At 42.1% G+C, this 24192-nt stretch overlaps 1 protein-coding gene across 4 annotated transcripts in view; it reads left to right on the plus strand.

Moving 5' to 3' along the window:
• The window catches only part of PRKN (parkin RBR E3 ubiquitin protein ligase), a 1331354-nt gene that overhangs the window by 654154 nt on the left and 653008 nt on the right, over window positions 1-24192 (plus strand). For all 4 annotated transcript variants that reach the window (XM_046005587.1, XM_046005588.1, XM_046005590.1 and 1 more), the window contains one exon: window positions 20232-20315. In XM_046005587.1, the coding sequence (XP_045861543.1) occupies window positions 20232-20315 (84 nt within the window). The remainder of the gene's footprint in view (window positions 1-20231; window positions 20316-24192) is intronic.

Raw genomic sequence — 24192 nt, forward strand, 5'->3', positions numbered from 1 at the left:
GATGTAGTTAAAGTTGAGATAAATGCTGCAAAGGGAAGGACTGTAAAAGCTGCTCATACCTGCCACGATGTGTCCCTTTCCACCTACTGAGCCACACTTCTGTAAAGTGGGCTAGCTTCTCCCTGAGGTGCTAATCTTTGTCCAGGGATTCCGTCTTAATCCTCACTGTCTGGTTCTGATTGGCACTGAGTTTATCACCTAATAAATACATCTTGAAAACACATTTTTGAAGATTGCGTTTTGTAGTGCTGATGTTGATGCTATGGTAACAGCTTCTTATTTTGCTGGTCCATCTCTTCCTCCTTTCTCCTTCCCATTGGTGAGAAGGGTGCTAGCCCAGAACATGTTTGTGTGCCATGGAACTTTCTATACTCTGAGAAAGATCATCTGTTTATTTTCTTTTTTAAAGAAACTCGCATCCCTGGATTACCCTGATTTCAAGGCAACTAGATCTGGTAACATAAGGAGTCCTTTCATGCACCCTGACTTCCACGTTTTGAGAGGTGCCCAGACCAGTTATGAACTCATTAAAAATTTAAGATCGTGCGATGCCAACTTGAGTGAGTTCATTGTAAACATTAGGAAGAAACCTTCCCTAAAAAGGAGTCTGTAAGTAGGATAATGAAAGTCTAATTTTTATTAACGAGAAGGGCATGGATTAATTGTGAATTCACTCTCCACTTACTTGTTGTATGACTACTAAAATCCTCAAAATGACGTAAGGACTTCAGTGAAGAAATTTCAAAGTCTTAAACAGAGAACATTATTAATGTAACTTACTGGATGGATAGAGTACAGTGGAGATGGTATCTAATAGGCACTGTTATGTAACTTTATTTTAAAAATCACTTCATTAAAAATTTAAAAAATAGGGGCGCCTGGGTGGCTCAGTGGGTTAAAGCCTCTGCCTTCAGCTCAGGTCATGATCCCAGGGTCCTGGGATCGACCCCCGCATTGGGTCGGTCCTCTGCTCAGCGGGAGCCTGTTTCTCCTCTCTCTCTGCCTGCCTCTCTGCCTACTTGTGATCTCTGCCTGTCAAATAAATAAATAAAATCTTAAAAAAAAATTTTAAAAATAAAAAAATTTAAATAAAAATCACTTCATCACTTTATATTCATTTGCTTTTTTCCCCTCAGTTGCTTTTATTTACAAGAAAAATCTCCCAGTTCTGAGACTGGGAATACTTTTTAAGGATAATACAATTCTCTTACAAAATATCCTTAGATTGGGGTTGGCATCAATGAAAGCAATGAAATAAAGATGGATCCTGGAGTTGACTGATCAACCACTTATCCCAACTATCCAAAGATTAAAAAAAAAAAAAGTAACCTACACGAATGCTTATTTTTTTGGAATTTGACCAGTTTAAGTTGAAAATAACTGGAAAAAATTGAACTCCCCCCCCCCATCACTGGTACGGGTATTTTTTAGTTATTCAAGTTTGAAACAAAATTGTGATTCTTCTATTATTTGAGCTCCCCTTGTATATAATACATTCCTTTGTCAAATATTTGGTATCTTTACGTCCTCCACCAAATTATGGGATATTTAAATGTGGTACTGAAGCTTAGTCATCTTTGATCTCTAGCTTAGCACAAAGCTTAGTAGATACAGGATAGAAATTTGAATGACTAAATAAGCAAATATATATATATATATATGAAATCATATGTATATATGTATATATACGCATATATGTTATATATATGTGTGTGTGTGAAATCATATGTAGGTTGAAGGCTATAAGTTAATATAAATAAATATAATTAACAATAATATTTTGGAATCAAAAGATCTGTAATATAATTGACTCTTTAATTTCAGCTCACTTGTTTTTGTATTTGGGGCTAATGCCTCATTGTCAGTCTCCATTTAAATTACATAATAGGATTTAATCTAGAATTATTTTAGTTTGGTTTTGCAGGCCTGCCTTGATTCTTTAATGAGGATCTCTTTATCTCCTTCTTCCTCTCCCTCTCCCACATCCCATACATCTGGTAACTTTTTGGTCCTCATGGGTTTTTAAGGCCACTCTCCCATGTCCTATCTGGATTTGTCCTCTGAGACATCTGCATCCCTTTCCCACCGGCCCGCCATACGAGGACGGTGTGTTCTTACACACACTCGCAAAGACCATCGATCAGCTAGTCTGTCCTAACATAGCAATGAGTGATAATAGAATGATGTGTTGCCTTAGACCTTTAAAAACAACTGGAATCCGAGACCCTATTTTCATATTAAGTGGAGTTTGGCTTAGTGGCAGCAATTCCAGGCTATCTGAGAGTCCACAGATACAAGTGTTTTATCCCGGGTGTGCCTTTATGTATTACAATGAAGTATCTTCTGACTTATAATTAAGCCTTGCTTGAACGTTTTAATGTGCACTACAGAGAAGCTGCTGCTCACACCTATGGCACAAAATGTTCCATTTTAGTAACACAGCACAGGACACCTGATTAAAGTGTGTTTCCCTGGAATATAGCATCAGAGTAAGCCACATTTCTGAGGTCATAAAGAACCCTGGGAAATCTCAGGTTATCTACCTAGCTACTGCAGCAGTAGAATAAAATTGTTAAGCTACACTTAGCGAATTTATTCATTATCGTGATCTTTGGATATTCATGCCAGTTCTACCCTTAATATCCAAATAACACTGAACGGTGATAGCTAACCTATAGCGGAAGGCCTTCAGATTCCTCTCCGATCACTTCAGCTGGAGATCTGCCTACAACAACCCGGTTGGTTGAACTTCGCTACACTGAAGAAGTGATTTCCCATGGCCTAGTTTTTAAAAAACCAGCAACCCAAGTATTGGGCATTGCTCGGACTCCCCATCCAGCTTCTTCTAAAGGGTTACTTTGCAGACACTGACACCATCCGGCTGCCTTTCCAATGCATGCCTGGGCAGTGAACAAACTTCAGCACAAGTTACAGAGATTCTATGATTTAGGGTACACATTATAATAAATTCTAAGTTTGGGAAGAGAAATTTAACCTAACCATTCAAATATTTTGGATGATATGAATATAATGTGTTTAGTAGATCTGATCCCTTTGAAAGGTTAAATGGATATCATAATTATCATTTCTGTTATGGTAATTCTACATGTACTTCAGTCATTATTTTAGTTCTTTTAAATTTTTCGGTTATAATAAGATTCTCAGCATTCCTGTACAAATAGCAATTTTAGTAAGCATTAGGTGCTAGCATGAAGTCTCAGAGAAGTGAAGAAATACTAACTTCTGTATTTTCTAAATGACACCACTTTGTAGGTAGACTACAGATTTCTGTTGCAGATGCTTTTGGTGAAATATGTCAGACTTTCTTTAACCTGAAATATAAATAGTTCTTAAGGTAAAAGACAGTAATGGCACTGTGTGTGTGCGTGTGTGTGTTGCCAAAAGCTTTCTGGCACCAAGTAACAATAAGTGGATTGTGACTATTTCTTATTTCTGGGAAGATATGTTTGGTTTCCATGAAGGAGATGTGATATTCAATTACTAGGCTGGAAGACACATTTAGTTCATAATGTGAAAAAAAATTTCTCTTTTTGGGAGTTAAAAATTTTAAATTACAATATAAAGCATCGTGCATGCTCTTCTAATAATGTAGATTTTGTTCAAGATTCTAATGGTATGTTTTAATGCAAAGAAAAAAATAACTACCACTGCACACCGTTTGAAAGGTAGAAAAGCATTTTTCTTTTGTTTCTGTTGTTGTTTTAGCCTCACAACCGACTCGCCAAGTAGAGAAAGCTGATATCAATTCTCATATTATACCTGGAGAGATCCAAGCCCTGTAGAATTTGAACGACTTGCCAAAGGGCACAACATAGTACGTAAAGTAACACGTCTTGAACTCAGATACTTTAATTCTGTAGACTGCATTTTTCTATTACATGGGGTCTTGGAAATCACTTGAATCACTAGATTCTAATAAACATTTCAGATAGCGGCCATTATTCTACGTCTTCATTTGATGCAGACAAACTTCTGTTTCCATCAGCCTTGATAGCTGGGGAAGAATCCTAGGGGAAACAGAGTTGCCAGGAAGTTTCAAGCAGAAAAACAAAAGGCAACACCCTGGGCATTAAGATACATGCACTTGCCCTAGGCAGCAGCAGATCGTGGGCGAGGAGGAATATTTGGTAAAAAAATACAAAAATTTGTGTTCTAATAAACAGAACTTAAATGCAATGCTACCCTGGCTCTGTAAAACATCATTGTTACCAAGTATATCCTGAGACCTCTCAACTGAAAAAGACTGGAAAATCAAAGCATTTCCTAAACAGACAAAGGTTCCGGGAGGATTGGAAATAATGCATAACTATTTCTTTGTGCGTGTACCTGTGGGTTCTCGTGCAGGGGATGGCTAGGAGATTGACTGAGAGGTAAGGGGGAGGAGGGAGGTGAGCTGATCAAAAAGGGCTTCATGAGCCATGTCAGGAAATGGGGAGCACTGACTGTCCTGAGCATGGGGTGGGGCCGCTGGAGGGTTTTAAGAGGAGATGGTCACCTTCTCACTTTTGTTTAAAATATCCCGCCTGCAGGTGTGTGGAGAGAACATTTGAGGGAGCTGAGATGGATAGCAAGACACTCATTAATAAGTCATTGTGATCGTCTAGAAGAGAATACAGGATCTCAAAATAAGTCTGGGGCTTTGGGTCTAGAGAGGAGGCCACAAATTCAGCAAATATGGAGGGGACAAGACTTGGTGAAGATGAAGTCATTTTTGAGATGGAGAATCTGCCTTATAGTATTCCTACTCATTCCTGAATGCCATGCCTGCTCCTTCAGCAGACCTCCAGTCCTTGTGATCGTAGACTTGCATTCACATTCCCTTGAACCTTCTATTTGACCTTATTCTAGGGGAGTCATCTGTCAGGGGTTACGGTGCATGCCTGGCTCCATCTGCCTTGCCGAGTGAGTTGAGTGCTAAGTTTGGGGAATTCCACGTTAGCTTTTCTACCCCCTTTGTGGTCACCAGGACACGAGCAGTCAGAGCTTACGATTCCCAATCTGCCAGCCTCGGATTTCAAGGGAAGGTCGAATCACATCTGGTGTTGTCATTTTGTGTGAAGACTGGGTATCAAGGAGGGTCTGGTTATGAGTCTATCAAGTCAGATCTTTCTCTGGTCTTTTTCCAAGTCTTAATTTGGAAACTTACATAATAATAGTATTCTTTTCCTATAACGTTTCCTGATAATAATGCCCTATCTTATTCCCACAGGGAAAACAGAAATCTTTTTGTAAGTTTATGGGCTTTCAGGCACAGATATTTATTTCTGATACATTATTTGTCATTGACAAGATGCATGCCCAGGAGAGCGCACCTATGCTTAGTCACTTTGAGGTAGAAGGCAGACTATGCCAAGTGGTCCAGAGGACCGGCTTCGTTATAAAACTTGGAAAAGTTTGACACTAAGTTCCAATTACAGCATTACTGTTTTCCTTGGCCTCGGTGAAAGTGATGACAGATGTGATCTGAATTAGCCAAAATTAAGTAACATGGTTTTGAGAAAATATTTCCTTACACCAGAGTGTAATTTTGGGCGAGAAACATCCTGTGCATTTTCCTTTGCCTTCAGTTTCCTGAATAATGTCACAGTTACATCTATGAATGAGTTTCTTAACGTGGCATGTATCAAAATGAAGTATGAACATGCCTTAGATGGCAACCTAGTGTCAAGAAGCATCATCAGTAGTTCTAAGCTATGGAGTACATTCAAACAGACTGTGCACCTGTACGGAAATCGTGAGGTTTACATCTGGGAGAAACAAGAGAATATCAAATATCGGAAGCCAAGAACCCTTGATCTGTTGGCTGATATGACTTTTTTTTTTTTAATGGAGCTGATTTGAGGTGTTAACATAAAAAAAAAAAACAAGGAATCTGATATAGATTAGAATTATTATAAACAGAGACAATCTTGTAAATAAATACTTTAAAGCAAACTCTTGTTTTCCTTATCATAAGCCATCCTGGATTTTTCATTTTTGTTAAAAATTGGGAATTCAGGGGAGTGTTCTCAGTAAATGGGGAAGTAGGGTGCCATTTTGAAGGAATGTTGAGCTAATAACCACAGCTCACTGACAAGATGCCCGGACCAGGTCTGTCTGCACTAAATTTCACATGCACTAAATTTGTTTCATCAGTACAATGAGAAGAACACCTTGGCGGCTGTGATACGGCAAACCCACCTGGGCAGTCGAAATTCTGTAGGGTGTCCCAAGTTGGAATTTTTGTGTGCTGGGAATGAAGGCAGATGAGGCGTTTAGCAGCTAGGGGAACTAGGTTTGCTTTCAGAGAAATGTAGTAGGTTCATGTCCCAGCCAGAGGAAGAGCCAAGCCATGGTAACATCTCCAACCTAAGAACCAGAGGGCATGTGGGTCTAGCAGTGAAGGGACCCAGATGTTTTCAGCACAGCTGTCCAGAGGAAACAATTACTATGGCTATCGTTGGGGTTGTACAATGCCAATTAACTGGATCCTTTCTTCCTTTAGCTTTTGGACCAATAGGGAAGTGGGTGTTGAATCAACAGACACCCCTACATGCCATCCCTGACAAAGCTAGCCTGGAGAACGTGGTACAAATGCTGCCCACTCTTTTCCCACTGGGCAGGGGTGCACACCTCGTCACAGAAACAGCACGCGGATGGTTGCATGGATGAGAGGGGCCTGGAGAGGAAGGTGGGGATCCAGTTCTCTGAGCAAAGGCAGGGTTGTGGGAGATAACAGCATTCCCCTGCAAGTGCTATTTCAAAAAATAAGATTAGAATGATTTATGACCAAGATCTGATTTGTTTTCAAACAGTGATCTTTCACATTTCACTTGAAAAAAGAAGTACACACAGAAAGGAGAGAGACTTAGGTTTGTTTTATTAAGTCAAAACACTGAGCTTTATGAAGAGGGGGTGATGACATAAGAACGGGGAGGCTGATGCCTAGAGAAGTGTCAGAAAACAGAAAGCACGTGCGGTGGGAACCTCCACCAGTTTGAATTAATCGTGAGAAAGTTCAAGAACTAAAAATTTGATTGTTTTAATTTAGAATTAAAGATTTTTCTCTCCTCTCTCACTGGGCCACAAATAAATGGCTGGAGTGTTTTTGTTTGTTTGTTTGTTTGTTTGTTGTGGTGACTGGACCCTGATAACAGAGTCAGGGATGAAAGGGAGACGGAAGGAAAGGGGATACTAGAAGTATCTGGAAGTGAAAGGCTCGGAGGAGAATGTAGGGACTGGAACAAACTGTAAATGCATGTGAAACTGGGCCCTGATTAGAAAATGTCTTTGCCAGGGGCGCCTGCATGGGTCACTCATTAGACATCTGCCTTTGGCTGATGTCATGATCCCAGGGTCCTGGGATCGAGCCCCGCATTGGGCTCCCTGCTCAGCGGGAGGCCTGCTTCTCGCTTTCCCACTCCCCCTGCTTGTGTTCCCTCTCTCTCACTCTCTCTCTCTCTCTGTGTCAAATAAATAAATTAAATATTTAAGGAAAAAAAATGTCTTTGCCAACATATGTATCCATGGACAAATGAGACTTTTCTCTTGGCTGAGAATCATTTTTGGTTCCTTGGTTTTGCTGGGTGTGATTACTGCTGTTGAGAAGACGGCCTCGCTCTCCGTAGCTCTACAGACCCCAAGTCATTGTAGGGACAGAACAGAAACCCCTGCCCACATACTGCTGCTCCGGGGAGGAATGCCTTGTCATGGGACCAGAGTGCCTCATAAATACACAGTAGGGCTGATGTGGTTAAGATAGGACTAGAAACCCACACTCATTACATGTGTGTCTAACACCTGATAGAGGGAGGCCTATCCAAGTTCACTGTTCTTCCCAGCCCTTGAGAAGTGATTTCCCTCATGGTTTCAAAGTCCTATAAGCAAAGATCACCTATAGTACTGAGCAGTGTGTAGCCTGTGGGCTGGCCAGGACATCCCCCTATTGACACCTCTTCATGGACAGTTAATTACACTGAAGCAAGGGAAGCATTAATTAAGTTTTGACCCCTTCATAGTTTTAACCGCGTCCTGCCTATTTCTTCCTTTCCCTTCCTAGAAAAGAGGTGGCTGGTTGAGTCCAGCCTCAGGGGCGTATTTACAGTAGTTTATAGCAAAATATGCTGTGTTATTCGTGGAGTTTTATTTTGAGAACTAAATAATGTTGATATGATGATGACGGTATCTGGGCACTCACTAGAAATCTAATAAACGTCTTATCTCATGTAATAAGCATAGTCCAGTTCCAGTCATAATTATCAAGATATAAAGCCAGCTGAGATAACTATGAAGCTTTACATGATAATAAATTGTTGTTATTCAAATAGATTTACGTGCCTGGAATGGAAATGAGAGCGACCATCTCAACAGTCAGACACAGATCATGCTGTCTGAAGCTGTCTCTAATCTGAGCTGCAGCAAATTTCCCTCCGTGCAGCAGCAAGATTATTCTTAGTAAAGAGAGCTTGAACAGATGAAGATAATCATATGGTTCTCCTAAATTAAATCTGTTAAGAGTGCATAAAAGTGAATCACTGTATCTGTAAGTCCTTATTTGTCTCCATTGTTTAAATTCTATGAAATAGGACAAAAAAATCACCGCCGTCTGAATCCTGCTATCACTCTGATGTGCCTACAGCGAAGCTGTCAACACTTGGTAACATAATTGAAGGCATCTTGCAGTTTAGGAAGAGTTTGGGAACTGGAAATTGTGAAGAAATAAGCACATTGTTTGACATTGAATGCATTTAGCATGATGGCACCTTACATGAATGGACTGTCAATAATGACAGTGATTGACTATGTCAGAACTCAGCAGAGCTGTAATGCAGTGGACCAAGAGTTGTTTCCCTTATAACAATGCACTTTCTTTAAAGAGATGTGATGTTTTTTCTTGTAATAATTTTCTTAGAGGGGAAAAGTATGTTATTGAGTATTTGATTTTGAAATGCTTGCTTTTTGCGATACGAAATGCATTTTAGTGTTGTATGCCATCTCCTGCCAGATCAGGTTGTATGAGCGATGGAGATACCCCAGCTCTTGGGGAAAATTTCCAAGGCCAGATGAGATGTTCTGTTGAAACAGCTGTTTGAGCTAAGTTGGCAGCATCAGGTCATCAATACGAGCAGAGACACTTGCTCTGGTTAATTGCTGACGCGAGGAGCAGCTGCATCGTGTAGATCAAGAATCTCTTCTACTGGAAATGGCATTGTGTTTGGGGTTGTGTAAAGTGGGGTTGGCATATGAGTCCACCACTTTCTACAGTTAGACAGTGTGGGAATACACAAAGCTCTGTGCTCTATAGCCTGTGATTTTTTGTAAAGTTCATTCATTATCTCTTTTGACCCTGAGACTTTATTACCCCCAATTTACAGATAAGAAAGTGAGGCATATAGATGTTAAATTGCTTAGCCTACTCTCTAGTGAAATTATGTCTGTAACTGAGGTCTTCTGAGTCTTTGTCTTTTGGGGTGCTCTTTCCATGATCATGTTTTTCTCATACTAAGGCTATTTAGCAGCACCTTCTAATATTTACTGAATATTAACTATGTGTATAGTGTTATGTGAAGTACTTTATCTCATTTAACCATAAACCCTCTGATGTAGCATTAAAAAATTATTTTCCCCACATTACGCACAAGAAGCTGATGTTCTGATTCAGTGACTTATCTATCATTACATGGCTGGTCATGGCAAAGGGATTTGAAATCCAGTCAGTCTGATTCAAAAGTACTAAGACATCGTTTATTATCTGGACATTCTCATCTCTTTGAATCAGGACCTTGAATACTGTTACATTTTATCATAGATTTTAATTGAATCATATTATGAAGTAGTGGTCGTAATGTTAGATTAAGATATTTGGGATTTTGCACAGAAGTAATGAACTATTTTTGAATCAATTATCCATATCATCTTCTTGAAAATATATATTCCAGAAACCCATCCAGGGGTTGGGGGTGTCTGGTTCTGTTTTCCAGACTCAGAGTCCTTTCTCTCAGGGAACTTGTCTTCTTCCTGTCTGATTCCTACTTTTCTCTCAGGTCTCATCTCAAATGATAGTCCTTCCAAAGATTTAGGTCAAGGGTCCCTCAGAGAATCCATATGTTAATTACTTGTTTAATCACTTTTGTCCTCCTAACTGGAAAAGTCTTGTTCAATGTTTTATCTCCAGGCTAGCAAGATACCTGTCACATGTTAGGTGCATAATTTATCAAATAAATTAATGACCACAATAACTTAAAATTAGCATCAAATGGATGTAATTTAAGATATAGATGAGCGCATGTGGTAGTAGTTACAGATTCTAAAACATCCTGAAACATGTCTTTAGTGATCAGAGAAAGGACATTAAATAATTGGAAGCCACTGATAGATTTACACATGGGTGCGCAGATACTGTGCCCAGATGAAAAACAAGAGAGATCCAAATGGACTATCAGAGAACACTTGTAATTAGTGCTGTTTTGTTTCATAAACCATATCCAATATGGCACATTACTGTTCCATAGTATTTAAAATATTTAAAGACTTTTAGTAGAGAATGTATCAGCCAGGCGTTTTGAATAAAAATGAAAAGAAATCTAAATGGGCTATATTGTCTGAAAGCAGAGCAAAAAGCTGGGCGTGGAGTGGAGCCAGCACCAGCGTGGGACAGCTTCCTGAGGGTGCTGATGAGGAGCGCAGGTGCAGGTTCTCATTTGGTGAACTGTCAAACCTGAATTTGACAAAGCGTGCCAAGTTAGCTGTGTCCTTCAAATACCAACCCCTTCCAGTGAATCCGAGCTCTGTGACTGCTTGATCTAAAGGATATGGTGGAGATGCCGTTGTGCCATGCTCAGGCTAGGTCTGAAGAAACTAGAAGCTTCTGTCCCTTCTCTCTTAGGATTGTCACTCTTGGGAAGTACGTATTGTGCTGTAAGGAGATGCAAGCAGCCCCTGGAAAGGCCCTGGTTAAGAGGGACCACAGATGGGAGCTCATTGCACTGAGAGCCGTGCCAACGGGCCATCTGGAGAGTGGGCCCTTCATCCCCTAGTTGACTTGTTCAGGCTGACTATACACAGAATGGAATGAAGCTGACCCAGCAAGCCCTACCCAGTCTTATGACTAAGCTTATATTAAAAATTTGGCCATGTATTTCTGACAAGAGCAAGGACTTTAGATATTCCATTTTATAAAATAGTGAGAGATTCTCTGTTTTTGTGGTTAACAAATCAGTGTAAAAAATGGACACCCTTTGGGGTGCCTGGGTGGCTCAGTGGGTTAAAGCCTCTGCCTTTAGCTCACGTCGTGATCCCAGGGTCCTGGGATCAAGCCCCACATCGGGCTCTCTGCTCAGCAGGGAGCCTGCTTCCCTCTCTCTCTCTCTCTGCCTGCCTCTCTGCCTACTTGTGATCTCTATCTGTCAAGTAAATTAATAAAATCTTTAAAAAAATGGATACCCTTTCATGAAAATGTAGTTGTCTTTAAGATATGCCCGTGTAGCTAGATATGAGAGCCAGTTTCCTTACCAACAGTTCTGAGACTACCCCACACATATAGTCAGCTTGGGTCTCAGAGCTCCCTAGGACATAGAATTAACAGATTTTCATTGGGAATCAAGGTTGTTTTGTTTGTGAGAGAGTGCTCTGTAAACAACCGGTTTTGTACTAATAGAAGAAGATTTTCTAATAAACAGAACTTGAATGCAATGCTATCCTGGCTTTGCCATTAATTGTATAATCCATGATTCCCCTGCTGATTGGCTGGAATTCACTAAATCACTTTTTTCCCCTCTTCTACTTCCTTCTACCCCTTATAAAATACTTGCGAGAAAGAGTTGACAATTATTGATATCCAAATCAGGGATAAAAGTATTTATAAGGACTGGACATGGGGCATTCTTGAGGTCTTCTATTTTCTTTAAGTTCTAATTCACCTCATGCTAAGTCTCTTTTTGCTTTAAAAAATTATGGAAACAATTGGGCTAATATGTGAACAGTGAGTCTCTCCATGTAGTCCGCAGTGGTCTGTTTTTTCTATGGAAGCGGCTTGCATTCAGGACTTGGAATTCGATATTCAGAGGCAAAGTGTGTAAGATGTTTATGCTCTAAGAAATCCTAGGAAATGAATTCAAGTTGTAAAAGAGTATGTACATTAAGTAAAGCACAAGTATATTCGCTTGATTTTTATGTACTAATCTCTTCAAATTTAACTTGGCCAGAATACATGGAAACTCACTTTCTGGTCAAATTCAGCATTTCTTTTGTGATATCTCCTAGGCTGTAATATTACATTCTCTACTTAAAATTTAAAAGAATGACTCCAGGGAAGTCTTCGAATATTCACATATTTCAACTGGAAGGTCTGTTTATGCTTTAAAAAATAGCCTGAGAACTTGGCAACCAGAGTCATATATTGAATTTTCATTTCCCAGACTTTAATGTCACGAAGGGTCTTTCTTCTCTGCTGATATGGATAGACACGAAGGAAACCCCCAGTGATCTTCTACCTCTTGGTGTCCATTGCTCTCGTGAAATCCCTAAATTTGAATGTGTGTGGTTCTGGTGATTTCCATCCAGCCCAGAGAAAATGGCAAAGGTGACGCTATGTCTGCCACCCCCTTGATCATGGCATACAAGAGTCCCCTTCACCACAGAATAGAAGCGTGCATCAGCAGAGACCGGACCCGAGGTCGCCCTGCTGGCACGAAGTGGGCAGCCAGGTTGAGGAAACACACATGCAGAAGAACCGTGGGAGCCTTCCAGTCAGCCCAAAGCTGACATGCTTAGAGTAATAGCCGCAGGGAAATTAATTCTGAAAACACCCCAAGAGAGCTTGGAAATTGATGTTTCCCCAGTCAAGCTCCCAGATGAGAACACAGCCCTGCTAACACTTTGCATACAGCCTTGTGGGACCCCGAACAGAGCTACTGGGTCACAGAAATTGTGAGATCATAGACATGGGTTGTTTTAAGCCACTGTGTGTGTGGTAATTTGTTACACAGGGATAGAAAACTAATAGAAGATACAATCTTGTACATGGTTTCTGAGATGACAAATGAAACAATGTGGCAAATGTGGAAAAGCCTGTTAACAATAAAGACTTTAGAAGAGAAAAAAATTTTTACATAGCTTCCAGAGAGACAGACATAAGCAAAAGGGCCTCAGGAATGGATATATATTCACTAAATTAATTTTCCCCCCTCTTCTGCTTCCTTCTACCCATAAAAAAACAAGTTTCAAAATAGAGTTATTGATAATATGGTTTCCAAGATCAAAGTGTTGGTGAGGTTAGTTTCTTCTGAGGCATCTCTTTGGTTTCTGGATGGGTTATCTTATCCCTGTGTCTTTGCGTGGCCTTTTTTCCTGTGACTGTCCATGTCATAATCTCCTCTTATAAGGACATCAGCCATATGGGACTAGGACCCACCACAAGGACCTCATCTTGACTTATTTCCTCTTTAGAAAACCCTACTTCCAAATACAGTTTCATTCTGTAGGGGATTAGGACCTTGACATATGAATTTTGAGGGGACTCACTTTGGCCCATAAGCCCCTCCCAAATATTCCTCATGCCCCTACGTAGCCCATTCCATGCTCTGCCCCCATCCCACAGCTCACTGATGTGTCTGCATTTTATATAAGTGGGGACATACAGTATATTCTATTGCAGGTTTTGCTTCCTTCACACATTATTTTGAGAATCATCCATGTTACATTTATAAATAATATGATACTATTTGTTATAGAATAGTGTTCTATTGGATGGAGATATCACATTTTGTTTATCTGTTCATATATGGATAGATATTTGGGTGGTCTCCAGCTGATGGTTTTTGTGAATGAGACTATTATGAGTATTTGTGTACAATTCTTTGTGTACATGCATGTTCTCATTTTTATCTTGGATAAAGATCCAAAAATGAAATTGTCAAATCATTGATGGTTATATGTATAACTTTCTAAAAAAAAAGAAATGTCTAAAGGTTTCCAGAGGGGCTGTGCCCTTTTGTATTTGCATCAGGAGGGTATGTGTGTGCCAGTTGTTTTACGTATCACCAATATTTGGTGTGAGCATATTTTTTTGTACTATCTGTATGAATCGGTTGCTTAGTTCCTTTGTAACTGGCTTTTGTAGCTATTCCACAAAATCTACAGGATAAAGGTTCCTTCTCTCTTTCCGGTAACTGTATTATCAGGTTTTAAGAAGTGTTCAATAAGTATTTGTTGTGTGGATGAATATTTTGGTTAAGAGGATTTTTTCTTGATTATTTCCCCTGCTCACTACTTAGTGACTGCCTTGTTGAGCCTCAGCTATAATCTGAGCACTGTCCTTAGCTTTATGAGAAACATAAGCTTCTTTAAGTCCAATGAGGGAAGGTACCAGGACAATGTCTACTGTACGGATGGAAATAGATGATAAAAGAGTTATGAGCCACCTGCTTTGGAAAGTGACATAATCCCTGGGGAGTTACTGGGTAACGGGGAAATTTAGAAAAAATGAGAAATGCAAAATGCAGCGGGCTGAGTCAGGTGCCTTGGAACAGGCCAATTATTGCTTATCTGTCTACGAAATTTAAAACGTCCCTACTCAGGGACTTCTCTTTTGAGAAATAGAAATGCTGCTTGCAACAGTTGCCATCTTTCATGTGCCAGGCACAAACATAAAGAGAGCCCAGTGAAGGAGCTATTTAACCCCTCACTCTTCAGAAGAGGTGGAGAAAGGTAGAAAGAAACTTGCTCAGGAGCCTAGAGCTAATAATCGGTAGAATGGAGATTCAGCAGGTCCCGTGAACTTTGAAGTTCCTTTTCTGTAACACTTTGTTGCAGACACAAAGGGAAAGAAAAGAAGGAGGCTCTGAGTGTAGCAGTTCTAAGGACAGTTTTGCTATCATGATAGACTACAAGTATAATTTTCAAAATTATTTTAACCCCTTCAGTTTAATTATATGACTTAAATGTTTGTACAGTCATTCACGAGGATACACTAAATTCAACACATTTGTAACTTGAAACTATTGGTAAAAGCATAGTTCAAGTAAAAGTACTATTCAAATAGCCCTTTTATTTTATTTTTTAGAAGATTTTATTTATTTGAGAGAGAGAGCACAGAAGTGAGTGGAGGGACAGAGGGAGAGAGAAAAGCAGGTTCCCCACTGATGCAGGAAGCCCATTGTGGGACTCAATTCCAGGACCCTGGAATCATGACCTGAGCTGAAGGCAGACTCTTAACTGACTGAGCCACCCAGGTGTCCCCACAGTAACCCTTTTAAAACATTGCAAATGCCAAGATTTTGTAGTAACATTTTGGAAAACAAGATTGAAGGTTTTTCTTAGACAGCAACGTATATGCCCACCTATGAAAAGCAGGTTGCGGAATTACTTAGATGGTTCAGGGGAAAAAATAAACCTCTTTTTTTTTTTTTAATTTATTTGACAGACAGAGATCACAAGTAGGCAGAGAGGCAGGCAGAGAGAGAGGAGGAAGCAGGCTCCCTGCTAAGCAGAGAGCCCGATGTGGGGCTTGATCCCAGGACCCTGAGATCATGACCCGAGCTGAAGGCAGAGGCTTTAACCCACTGAGCCACCCAGGCGCCCCAAAAATAAACCTCTTTTGCTACAACTGTTTGGATCTTGTCAGAGCAATATTTGGATAAGAATTAGCCTCTTAAGTACCTTGATTTTCCACTTGATTGGACATATAAGACATAGCAAAAATGACTTACAGATTAGTCCTACAAATTTTAAAAGTAAATTTTAAGACTCCTACTCTACAAATGTAGCCACTGCTTTCATGCCATCAAGTAATTTTCCTGAGTTTCTGATTTACATACACCATATAGATGTGCTTAAATAATATTCTACTTTATGTTTTTCTTTTGCTAGTAGTAGTATCGGGAGAAATCCCCAAATGTCATCTCTAGTTGCAGCTTTCCACTCTTACTGATTCCAACAACTTGACCCACTGTGTTCTAACAACACCTCGGATTTTATAGGCCATCGGCTCTCAGGTTTGAACTGAAGTGATTTCTCCCTTGAGACCCAGAATACAGCTACTCTACAAACTGGTGACATTATCTAGTGGCCAAAATGCTGCCATAATATTTTTTTTAAAGGGCTTTTCAATATGAACTTGGAAGACATTTTTGACCTTAGATCTGTCATTGGCACACTTTCTCCAGGAAGATACAGGTAGTAAATATTTCAGGCTTTGCGAGCCGTGTCGTCTGTGTTCTGTCCTTGAAGTTCAAAAGCAGCATAGACAACAGGTCCGTGAGCAACCATGGCTGTGTTCTACTCCAGCCCCTTTGTGGACACGGAAACCTGCATGTCGCTTACCCTTTATACGCCACGAAGACTCTTCTTTCTGTGCCTTTGAATCATTTACAAATTTACAGCCATGGTTTGTAAACTGGCTTTTGCTGTTTAGAAACAAACCCTAAGCCGGATTTGGTCAGCGGACCATAGTTTGCTCGTCCGTTCTGTAGAAGCTCAAATAATTTATGTATTCTCTTGGTCGTATAGCCAGTATTGGGCAAAAGAAGGAGGGTTTTTTTAAAGAGTTTATTTAAAAGATTTAATTTAAAATCTTTTTTAAATAAAATAAAAGATTTTAAAGATTTTTTAAAAGATTTTACTTATTTATTTGACAGAGAAAGAGAGAAAGTACAAACAGGGGGAGGGCAGAGGGAGAGGGAAAAGCAGGCTCCCTGCTGAGCTGGATGCAGGACTCCATCCCAGGACTCTGAGCTCATGACCTGGGCTGAAGGTAGACTCTTAACTGGCTGAGCCGCCCAGGGGCTCCAGGGAGAACATGTATTTCACACCATTCTGCCATGTGATTTTTTTTTAATTTTTTTTTTATTTTTAAAGATTTTGTTTATTGGACAGACAGAGATCACAAGTAGGCAGAGAGGCAGGTAGAGAGAGGAGGAAGCAGGCTCCCCGCTGAGCAGAGAGCCCGATGCTAGGGTGGATCCCAGGACCACGGGATCATGACCCGAGCCGAAGGCAGAGGCTTTAACCCACTGAGCCACCCAGGCGCCCCTGATTTTTTTTTTTTTTTTTTAGTTGTATTTCTACAATTCTTTGCATTTGGTAGATTAAATACACGGGCCGGGGCGGAGTGGGGGATTCGGTCCTTGGCACTGCTGTCATGTGACGTGCAGTACTTTTTAAATCTTGTCGGCTGGAGACCTTTGTGCTCCATATAAAGACTATAACTTGTACATGCTTTCACCAGGCATCTGTTAAAACGCAAGTATGCAGCAATGAACCAATTAACATTTTATATTTTCTAAGACTAGAAAGGAGCAATGTTAAATCTGCTTTCTAATGGCATAAATTCACTGGAACATTTGTTTCAATGTTCAGGATGGGCATCACAGTAACATTCAATACCCATGCTATGAGTGCTGTGGATAAACTAACTCATTTACTTCATTATGTTGGACTCCCGTATTCATTGGAATTCTGTTCAGTTTTATTAGTTAGGCTATCTGGTTATGGTTTGAGATCAAAGAGGCCGATCATGACCGAGTTTTCTATAATTTTCTTGTACAAAATAAGGATAGATCAGATTAAGTAGTATTTTATGAGACAACTATAGGAATTGTTACATAAATGCTTTTGCTGCTTTTTGGACTAAAAAACTCAGGCAGGGAAAAATAAATATCTGTGATATGTATAGAGTGTCTCGATTCATCATAGACTTTGAGGCTGGGAATCTTAACTCTGAGCAGACATGCAAACAGGACCCAAGTCGTGCGTGTGTTGATCAGTGAGTGCCCCTTCCCCTGATGGGGCTGGTGTTGGGTTTCTCTCTCACCACGGCATGTGATCTAAGGAGGTCGATGCTTCCTTAAAAAGCATCAGAAGGAATGTTTCATATTGACAGAGCAAGGAAGCAATGTCTTCGTGTTTAGTTAGTGGTTACCTGTGACGAAATGGATTTCCTTTGCAACCAGGGACTCTCCCGAGCCTCAAGCATCCTGCACCCACCAGCCACGGCCTGTCCTGCCTGAGACCAGACCACTAGGTTCTAAGGACCGGAGGCCGGTGTCCCGGATGCAAGAGGCCCGAAAAGCTGCTCCTGTTAGAAGTGGGCGGTGGTTTTGGAAAGTTGAAAAGGAAAGACCACGAGTCCCTCACGATTATTTCCTGATACCCTGCCTCACGTCAGAAGGACTTGACAAGTTTGCAAGAATACATTGGGGCTAAAAACAAGAAAAACTGCGTAGAATGAGAAAGAGGGCAAGGGAAAGTAAATTGAGGAACGTGATAGGAAAGCAAGGGTAGTAGTAGTCAACCAAGAATGTGTTATAAGCTATGTACACTTTCCAGAGCTAGGCTGCAGATTTGACGCCAACATTTCCCGAGTTGTCTAAAAATGAAAGAAACTTGATTCCTAATACCAAGAACCATAACCCCCAAGATGGGTCCTCGGCCCAGGGTTGAAACATGATGTGGGAAGTGGCACTCTAGCCACGCTTGTCCTTGAGTCTCTCGTGCTAAGTTGGGAAAGCAAGGCCGATCAATGTCATTGAATTCTAAGCGTCTGTCCTTTATCTCGCTTTTACTTCAATATACGTGTCATCTTGATCAAACGGATATATGCCTGTGTTTAAAAATCAAACATACAGATTGCTTTATAATAAAAAAATAACATCTTATGGGGCAAGATATCTATCCCCCCTTTCCCTTCTCTCTCAACTCTACCCTTGCCTACCAGTTCTTAACATTTATGGCTTTACTATTCTGTTGTCCGAGCGGCGTGACATGTGTATTTGGTTCCACAATCCTCTGTCCATTTTCTTTTCTTTTTTTTTTTTTAAGATTTTATTTTATTTGACAGAGAGAGACACAGTGAGAGGGAACACAGGCAGGGGGAGTTGTGGAGGGAGAGGCAGGCCTCCTGCCGAGCAGAGAGCCCGATGCGGGTCCATCCCAGGACCCTGGGATCATGACCTGAGCCGAAGGCAGAGGCTTAATGACTGAGCCACCCAGAGGTCCCCGTCCATTTTCAACAGTAGAATTATAAGGTCGAAAATCAGGTGGATGTTTACATCGCTATGGCTACAGTGGATTGAAAACGCGTGCACTATGCTGGAGGCACAAAGGAAATGAACTTTCTTATTCCCCATAACTGATGTGCTCTTAATCACGAACCCTGACCCTTCCGTGGCGCTGTGAGAACATGCCCTTGATGATGAATCAATGTCACTGTGTCATGGGTCCCCAAGGTGGCAATTCTCCAGAAAGGCTTCCAGGACTCCGTGGATGGCCCCACACACAGTATGGGTCATCCCCCAACAGAGGGACAAGGCATATGGCAGATGTCGGGAGGAGACCACGAGCACGTTTCCAAGAGTCCTCTCCCAGCAGAGCTGCACAGGACAAGTTTATTCCCTTGTTCCCGGGCTTTACTGGGGGCCGGTCAGTGTGCACGCCTGCCTAGTGCAGGGCACAATTCTAGACTCCCAGGTGGTAGGAAGGTGTTCAGCACACACCAGCTTGTCTTCAAGATATTTGTGACGCTGCCAACCCTCTGTGTCCATACGTGAGTGTGCATGATCCCCACACCCAGCTTCCCGGGCCCAGGGCCACCCCAGAAACGGCCCCCCAAGGACAGCAGTCTCAGGCTGCGAATGCATTCTCATGCCAGTTACGTTCCTCTGGTTGAAGCAGTGGCTTTTGGTTTAATGATCTGTGAATTCAGAAGGTAGCGCCTCTTGAGATAGATGCTCAATTCCCAGATTCCCTCTGCTTTCCCCCGTTTTTCTCCCAAACTGTGTGCATGCACATGTCTGGGTGTGTATCTGGTGTCCCTGTGTGCAGTAAGCGTGTGTCGGGAGGTATGCAAGTGCTGTGACGGCATGTGTGTGTGCACAAGCAGGTGTGTGTCCGTGGGTGGTGTGCCCGTGTGTGGGAGTGTGTGCACGTGTGTGTTTAGTGCACCTGTGTGTGTGCGTGTGCTGGGGCTGGGGAATGTCTTACATGTGAATGTCTTATGTGTTTGGATCAATGCACCAAAGATAATCTTCGTGTGCTTGTGAAAGTAATTTTGATCTACCAGATCCCCCAAAAGGATCTAGAGGACCCCCAGGTTCTGTAGATTATATTTGGAAGATCACTGGACTACACATTACCTTCATTATCATTTTATAATATCGATAGATTTTGGAAAATGTGCTGGGGAGTACATTCGTGTTACATTTCATGCACCAAGTACGTGTTGTTTTTTCTCAAAGGGTCCGTCTTGCTGGGATGATGTCTTAATCCCAAACCGGATGACCGGCGAATGCCAGTCTGCGCACTGCTCTGGGACTACAGCCGTAAGTACCTGGTCGAATCCATTTTTTTTCATGATGGCATCTTCAGTGTTCAGTAGAAATCAGCACAGAGACCAGATCGCTGACGGATTTTTCTTCCATCTGATTCTCTAGCGCCAAAGTGTCATCAGATTTGGATACTTACATAGTCCCCCCATTCTACCTTGTTAGTTGCCACCCAGTGTCATTTTCTAGTGGCTTAACCGCTCCGGGTGACTGTAGAAGCACGTCCATTTAAACTCCTTACAAAGTGATACTCACGGAATATAAAGAACCACTTCGGATCTAGCAAAAGAAAGTAACAAAGATATAAGGTTAATCTTTGTGCTGGTGCTGTGATATTTTGTATTTATATTCCTCATCGTTCCAAATTACTTTCTTTCTTTATCTCTCTCTGCCTTTCTTTTGGGGACGTAGTAGGCTCTTAGAAAATCTGGTGAGGATGAGCCGCTGTACAACTGAATGGCCGTCTTCTGTTCTCTGCCGTCCCCTTCCTCTGCGAACGTATGCTCTATGTTGATGCTTCATATAGAGCAGATATTTCTTTTTTTTTTACCCAGTTTATTTATTTTTTCAGCGTAACAGTATTCATTGTTTTTGCACAACACCCAGTGAAGAGCAGATATTTCTTAAAAGAAACCCTAAGTACCGAAATTATTTTTAGATCATTTTACATTCTGATCATGTCCATAATTTCTATACTGTTTACTTTTTACCTCAAAAATCCCTCGATCTGTCATAATCTGATCGTAGGTATCTCCCGAGCTCTAAATGCCGTTGCGGCGCCAACCCGAATGTCAGTGTTGGTTCACAAACTGGCACAGCCGCCAGGCAGCACGCATCTTCTCTAAGAAACAGTGTGTCAGCAGCAACAGGTCGAGTCTGAGCTAGAACAATTAGACGCGCCTCCTCTCTCCAGTCCGCAGGGCGGTTGCACGGTCCGGAGGGAGCTGTGAGCAGCACTACCGATCGTTTTCCATCAAACAGGGGCGAGGACCATGAACAGGTTTTTATTAATGCAAAGCCTGAAGAAAAATAATGACTTGTACGTCAGTCCCCTATATCGAGGCATAACACAGTCTTGTAAGTTTGCGACGGAGATGAAAGGAAATTGTGCATGTTTATGGGGCAGAACTCATCAGTATAATTACATACACGTGTGTGCATACAAGTGCAGCACGTATTTTTATAGTGAATAATACCTCCTGATTACAATTACATGTAATGATTATATCTCCATCCAGCGATCCATTCACCCTTCTACACACATATGTGGTCTCTATCATCTTTACAGTAACGTGAGGTCCTTTTTGAACACCGGCTACAATTCCTGACAGTCTGACCGCCTCTGCTGAACCTTGATATTAATTGGCAGGATTCACTCACAGCAGAATAACACTTTTGCATCTTTAAGGATTTAGCTGCAAATCAGTCAAAGGGGGAAACTGTGTTGAGTGGGACTGAGAATCGTTTCCTTTGCTTGTCGCATGTTCTACTGACCTTAGATATCAGTACATGGAATTCAGCATAAAATAAGTTATGTTGCAGTTTGCTATTTGACAGCAGGGTGAGCTGATATCCTCCAAAATCCTTTCAGCACCCCCCATATGAAAATACTGGGTTAAATTACAAACATTTATATTTTTAGATTTTTTTTCCCATTTTATTTATTTTTTCAGCGTAACAGTATTCATTCTTTTTGCACAACACCCAGTGCTCCATGCAAAACGTGCCCTCCCCATTACCCACCACCTGTTCCCCCAACCTCCCACCCCTGACCCTTCAAAACCCTCAGGTTGCCCCAACCTCCCACCCCTGACCCTTCAAAACCCTCAGGTTGTTTTTCAGAGTCCATAGTCTCTTATGGTTCGCCTCCCCTCCCCAATGTCCATAGCCCGCTCCCCCTCTCCCAATCCCACCTCCCCCCAGCAACCCCCAGTTTGTTTTGTGAGATTAAGAGTCATTTATGGTTTGTCTATTTTTAGATTTTTATTGTGTTATGTTAGTCACCATAAAATACATCATTAGTTTTTGATGCAGTGTTCCAGGATTCATTGTTTATGTACAACAGTCAGTGCTCCATGCAATCTGTGCCCTCATTAATACCCACCACCAGGCTCACCCATCCTCCTGCCCCCTCCCCTCCAAAACTCTCAGTTTGTTTCTCAGAGTCTGCAGTCCTCATGGTTCATCTCCCGCTCCGATTCCCCCCCTTCACTTTTCCTTCCTTCTCTTAGTGTCCTCCATGTTATTCCTTATGTTCCACAAGTAAGTGAAACCATATGATAACTGGCTTTCTGTGCTTGACTTATTTCACTCAGCATAATCTCTTCTAGTCCCATCCATGTTGATGCAAAAGCTAAGTATTCCTCCTTTCTGATGGCTGAGTAATACTCCATTGTATATATGGATCACATCTTCTTTATCCATTCATCTGTTGAAGGGCATCTCAGCTCTTTCCACAGTTTGGCGATTGTGGCCATCGCTGCTATGAACACGGGGGTACACGCGGCCCTTCTTTTCACTCCGTCTGTATCTTTGGGGTAAATACCCAGTAGTACAATTGCCAGGTCATAGGGTAGCTCATTTTTAATTTCTTCAGGAATCTCCACACTGTTCTCCAGAGTGGCTGCACCAACTTGCATTCCCACCAACAGTGGACGAGGGTTCCCCTTTCTCCACATCCTCTCCGACACACGTTGTTTCCTGTCTTATTAATTTTGGCCATTCTGTCTGATGTAAGGTGGTATCTCAGTGTGGTTTTGATTTGAATCTCCCTGATGGCGAGTGATGATGAATATTTAAAACAATGGCTGTGCTGACAACAAAATAAGGAAAAGTATATATATGTCAGAGCTAGGCAAAAGCTGGACCCCAGAGGGGAAACTGTGTCAACTGAAATGAGCCTCCGCCTTGGCAGCAATGACAGACCAGTGGCCCGCGGAGCTGCAGATGGGCACATGTCCGTGGGAAGCTGCCGCTGAGAGTGTGGCTTCAGATGAAGGCACAGAACCCCGCATAGAGCTAGTGCCCATAAAGCATTTTACCCTCGCGGGGTCCGCTGGAGAGGAAGGCACTTGCTTCTCGGAGAGGTGGTCTATGCTGGCCCCCGGCTCACTCTGATCCCCAGTCGGTGTTCCTCACCCAGGTGCCCTGCTCTGCTGGCTGCCCAAGATATCACCATGGACCAGGTCTCGGGCAAATCCACCCTCCCCGAGAGGTAGGAACCCCAAACCCACCTTCCCAGACCACGCTAGGATTGCAGACGTCGTCCCCAGCCCAGGGTGAGGTCTGGACTCAGAATTAACTCTGAGCTGCAGACAAGAAGGTCGGTCCACAGAACCCTTCAGTGTGTTTCGGGGTCCTCTGACGAGGGGGGCAAATGAGCCCACTGCATGGTGCCTTGAGGCGTGTGCTGCTGGCCCGAGGACCACCTCCCAGCTGGCGGCCGTCCATTTCTGTCGCAGCCCACCCCAACAGGACGGCCACATGGAAATGTGACTTGTGACCACGTGGTGGAGAGCATACTGAGGCAGCGGGTCCGGAATGAGGTGATTCACGAGCCGATTGAAATCATCACAGCCGTCGACTCTGGACTTAAAAAAAAAAAAATGAAAAAAGAAAGAGGGAAAAAAAAGAAAAGAAAAACAAGAAATCCATGAAGTAAGGATCCTGCCCAGAAGCTGTAGCAGACGCCCCTCTGGTCCCCTTGGCCACCTGAGTGACTTCTGTGCCGAACCCTGTAACAGGGGAGACGCAGGGGCCACCTTCGTGGCTGCCATGGGTGGCTGCTATGCATGTCAGCACAGCCAGGACGGGCCCGGAGGGGCTTCTGCCATGGCTGGGGGCCAGGGGGAGAGTCAGACAGCTGGGCCCGGGG

Source organism: Meles meles, chromosome 5 (assembly GCF_922984935.1).
Source record: "Meles meles chromosome 5, mMelMel3.1 paternal haplotype, whole genome shotgun sequence".
Taxonomy (NCBI): Eukaryota; Metazoa; Chordata; class Mammalia; order Carnivora; family Mustelidae; genus Meles; species Meles meles.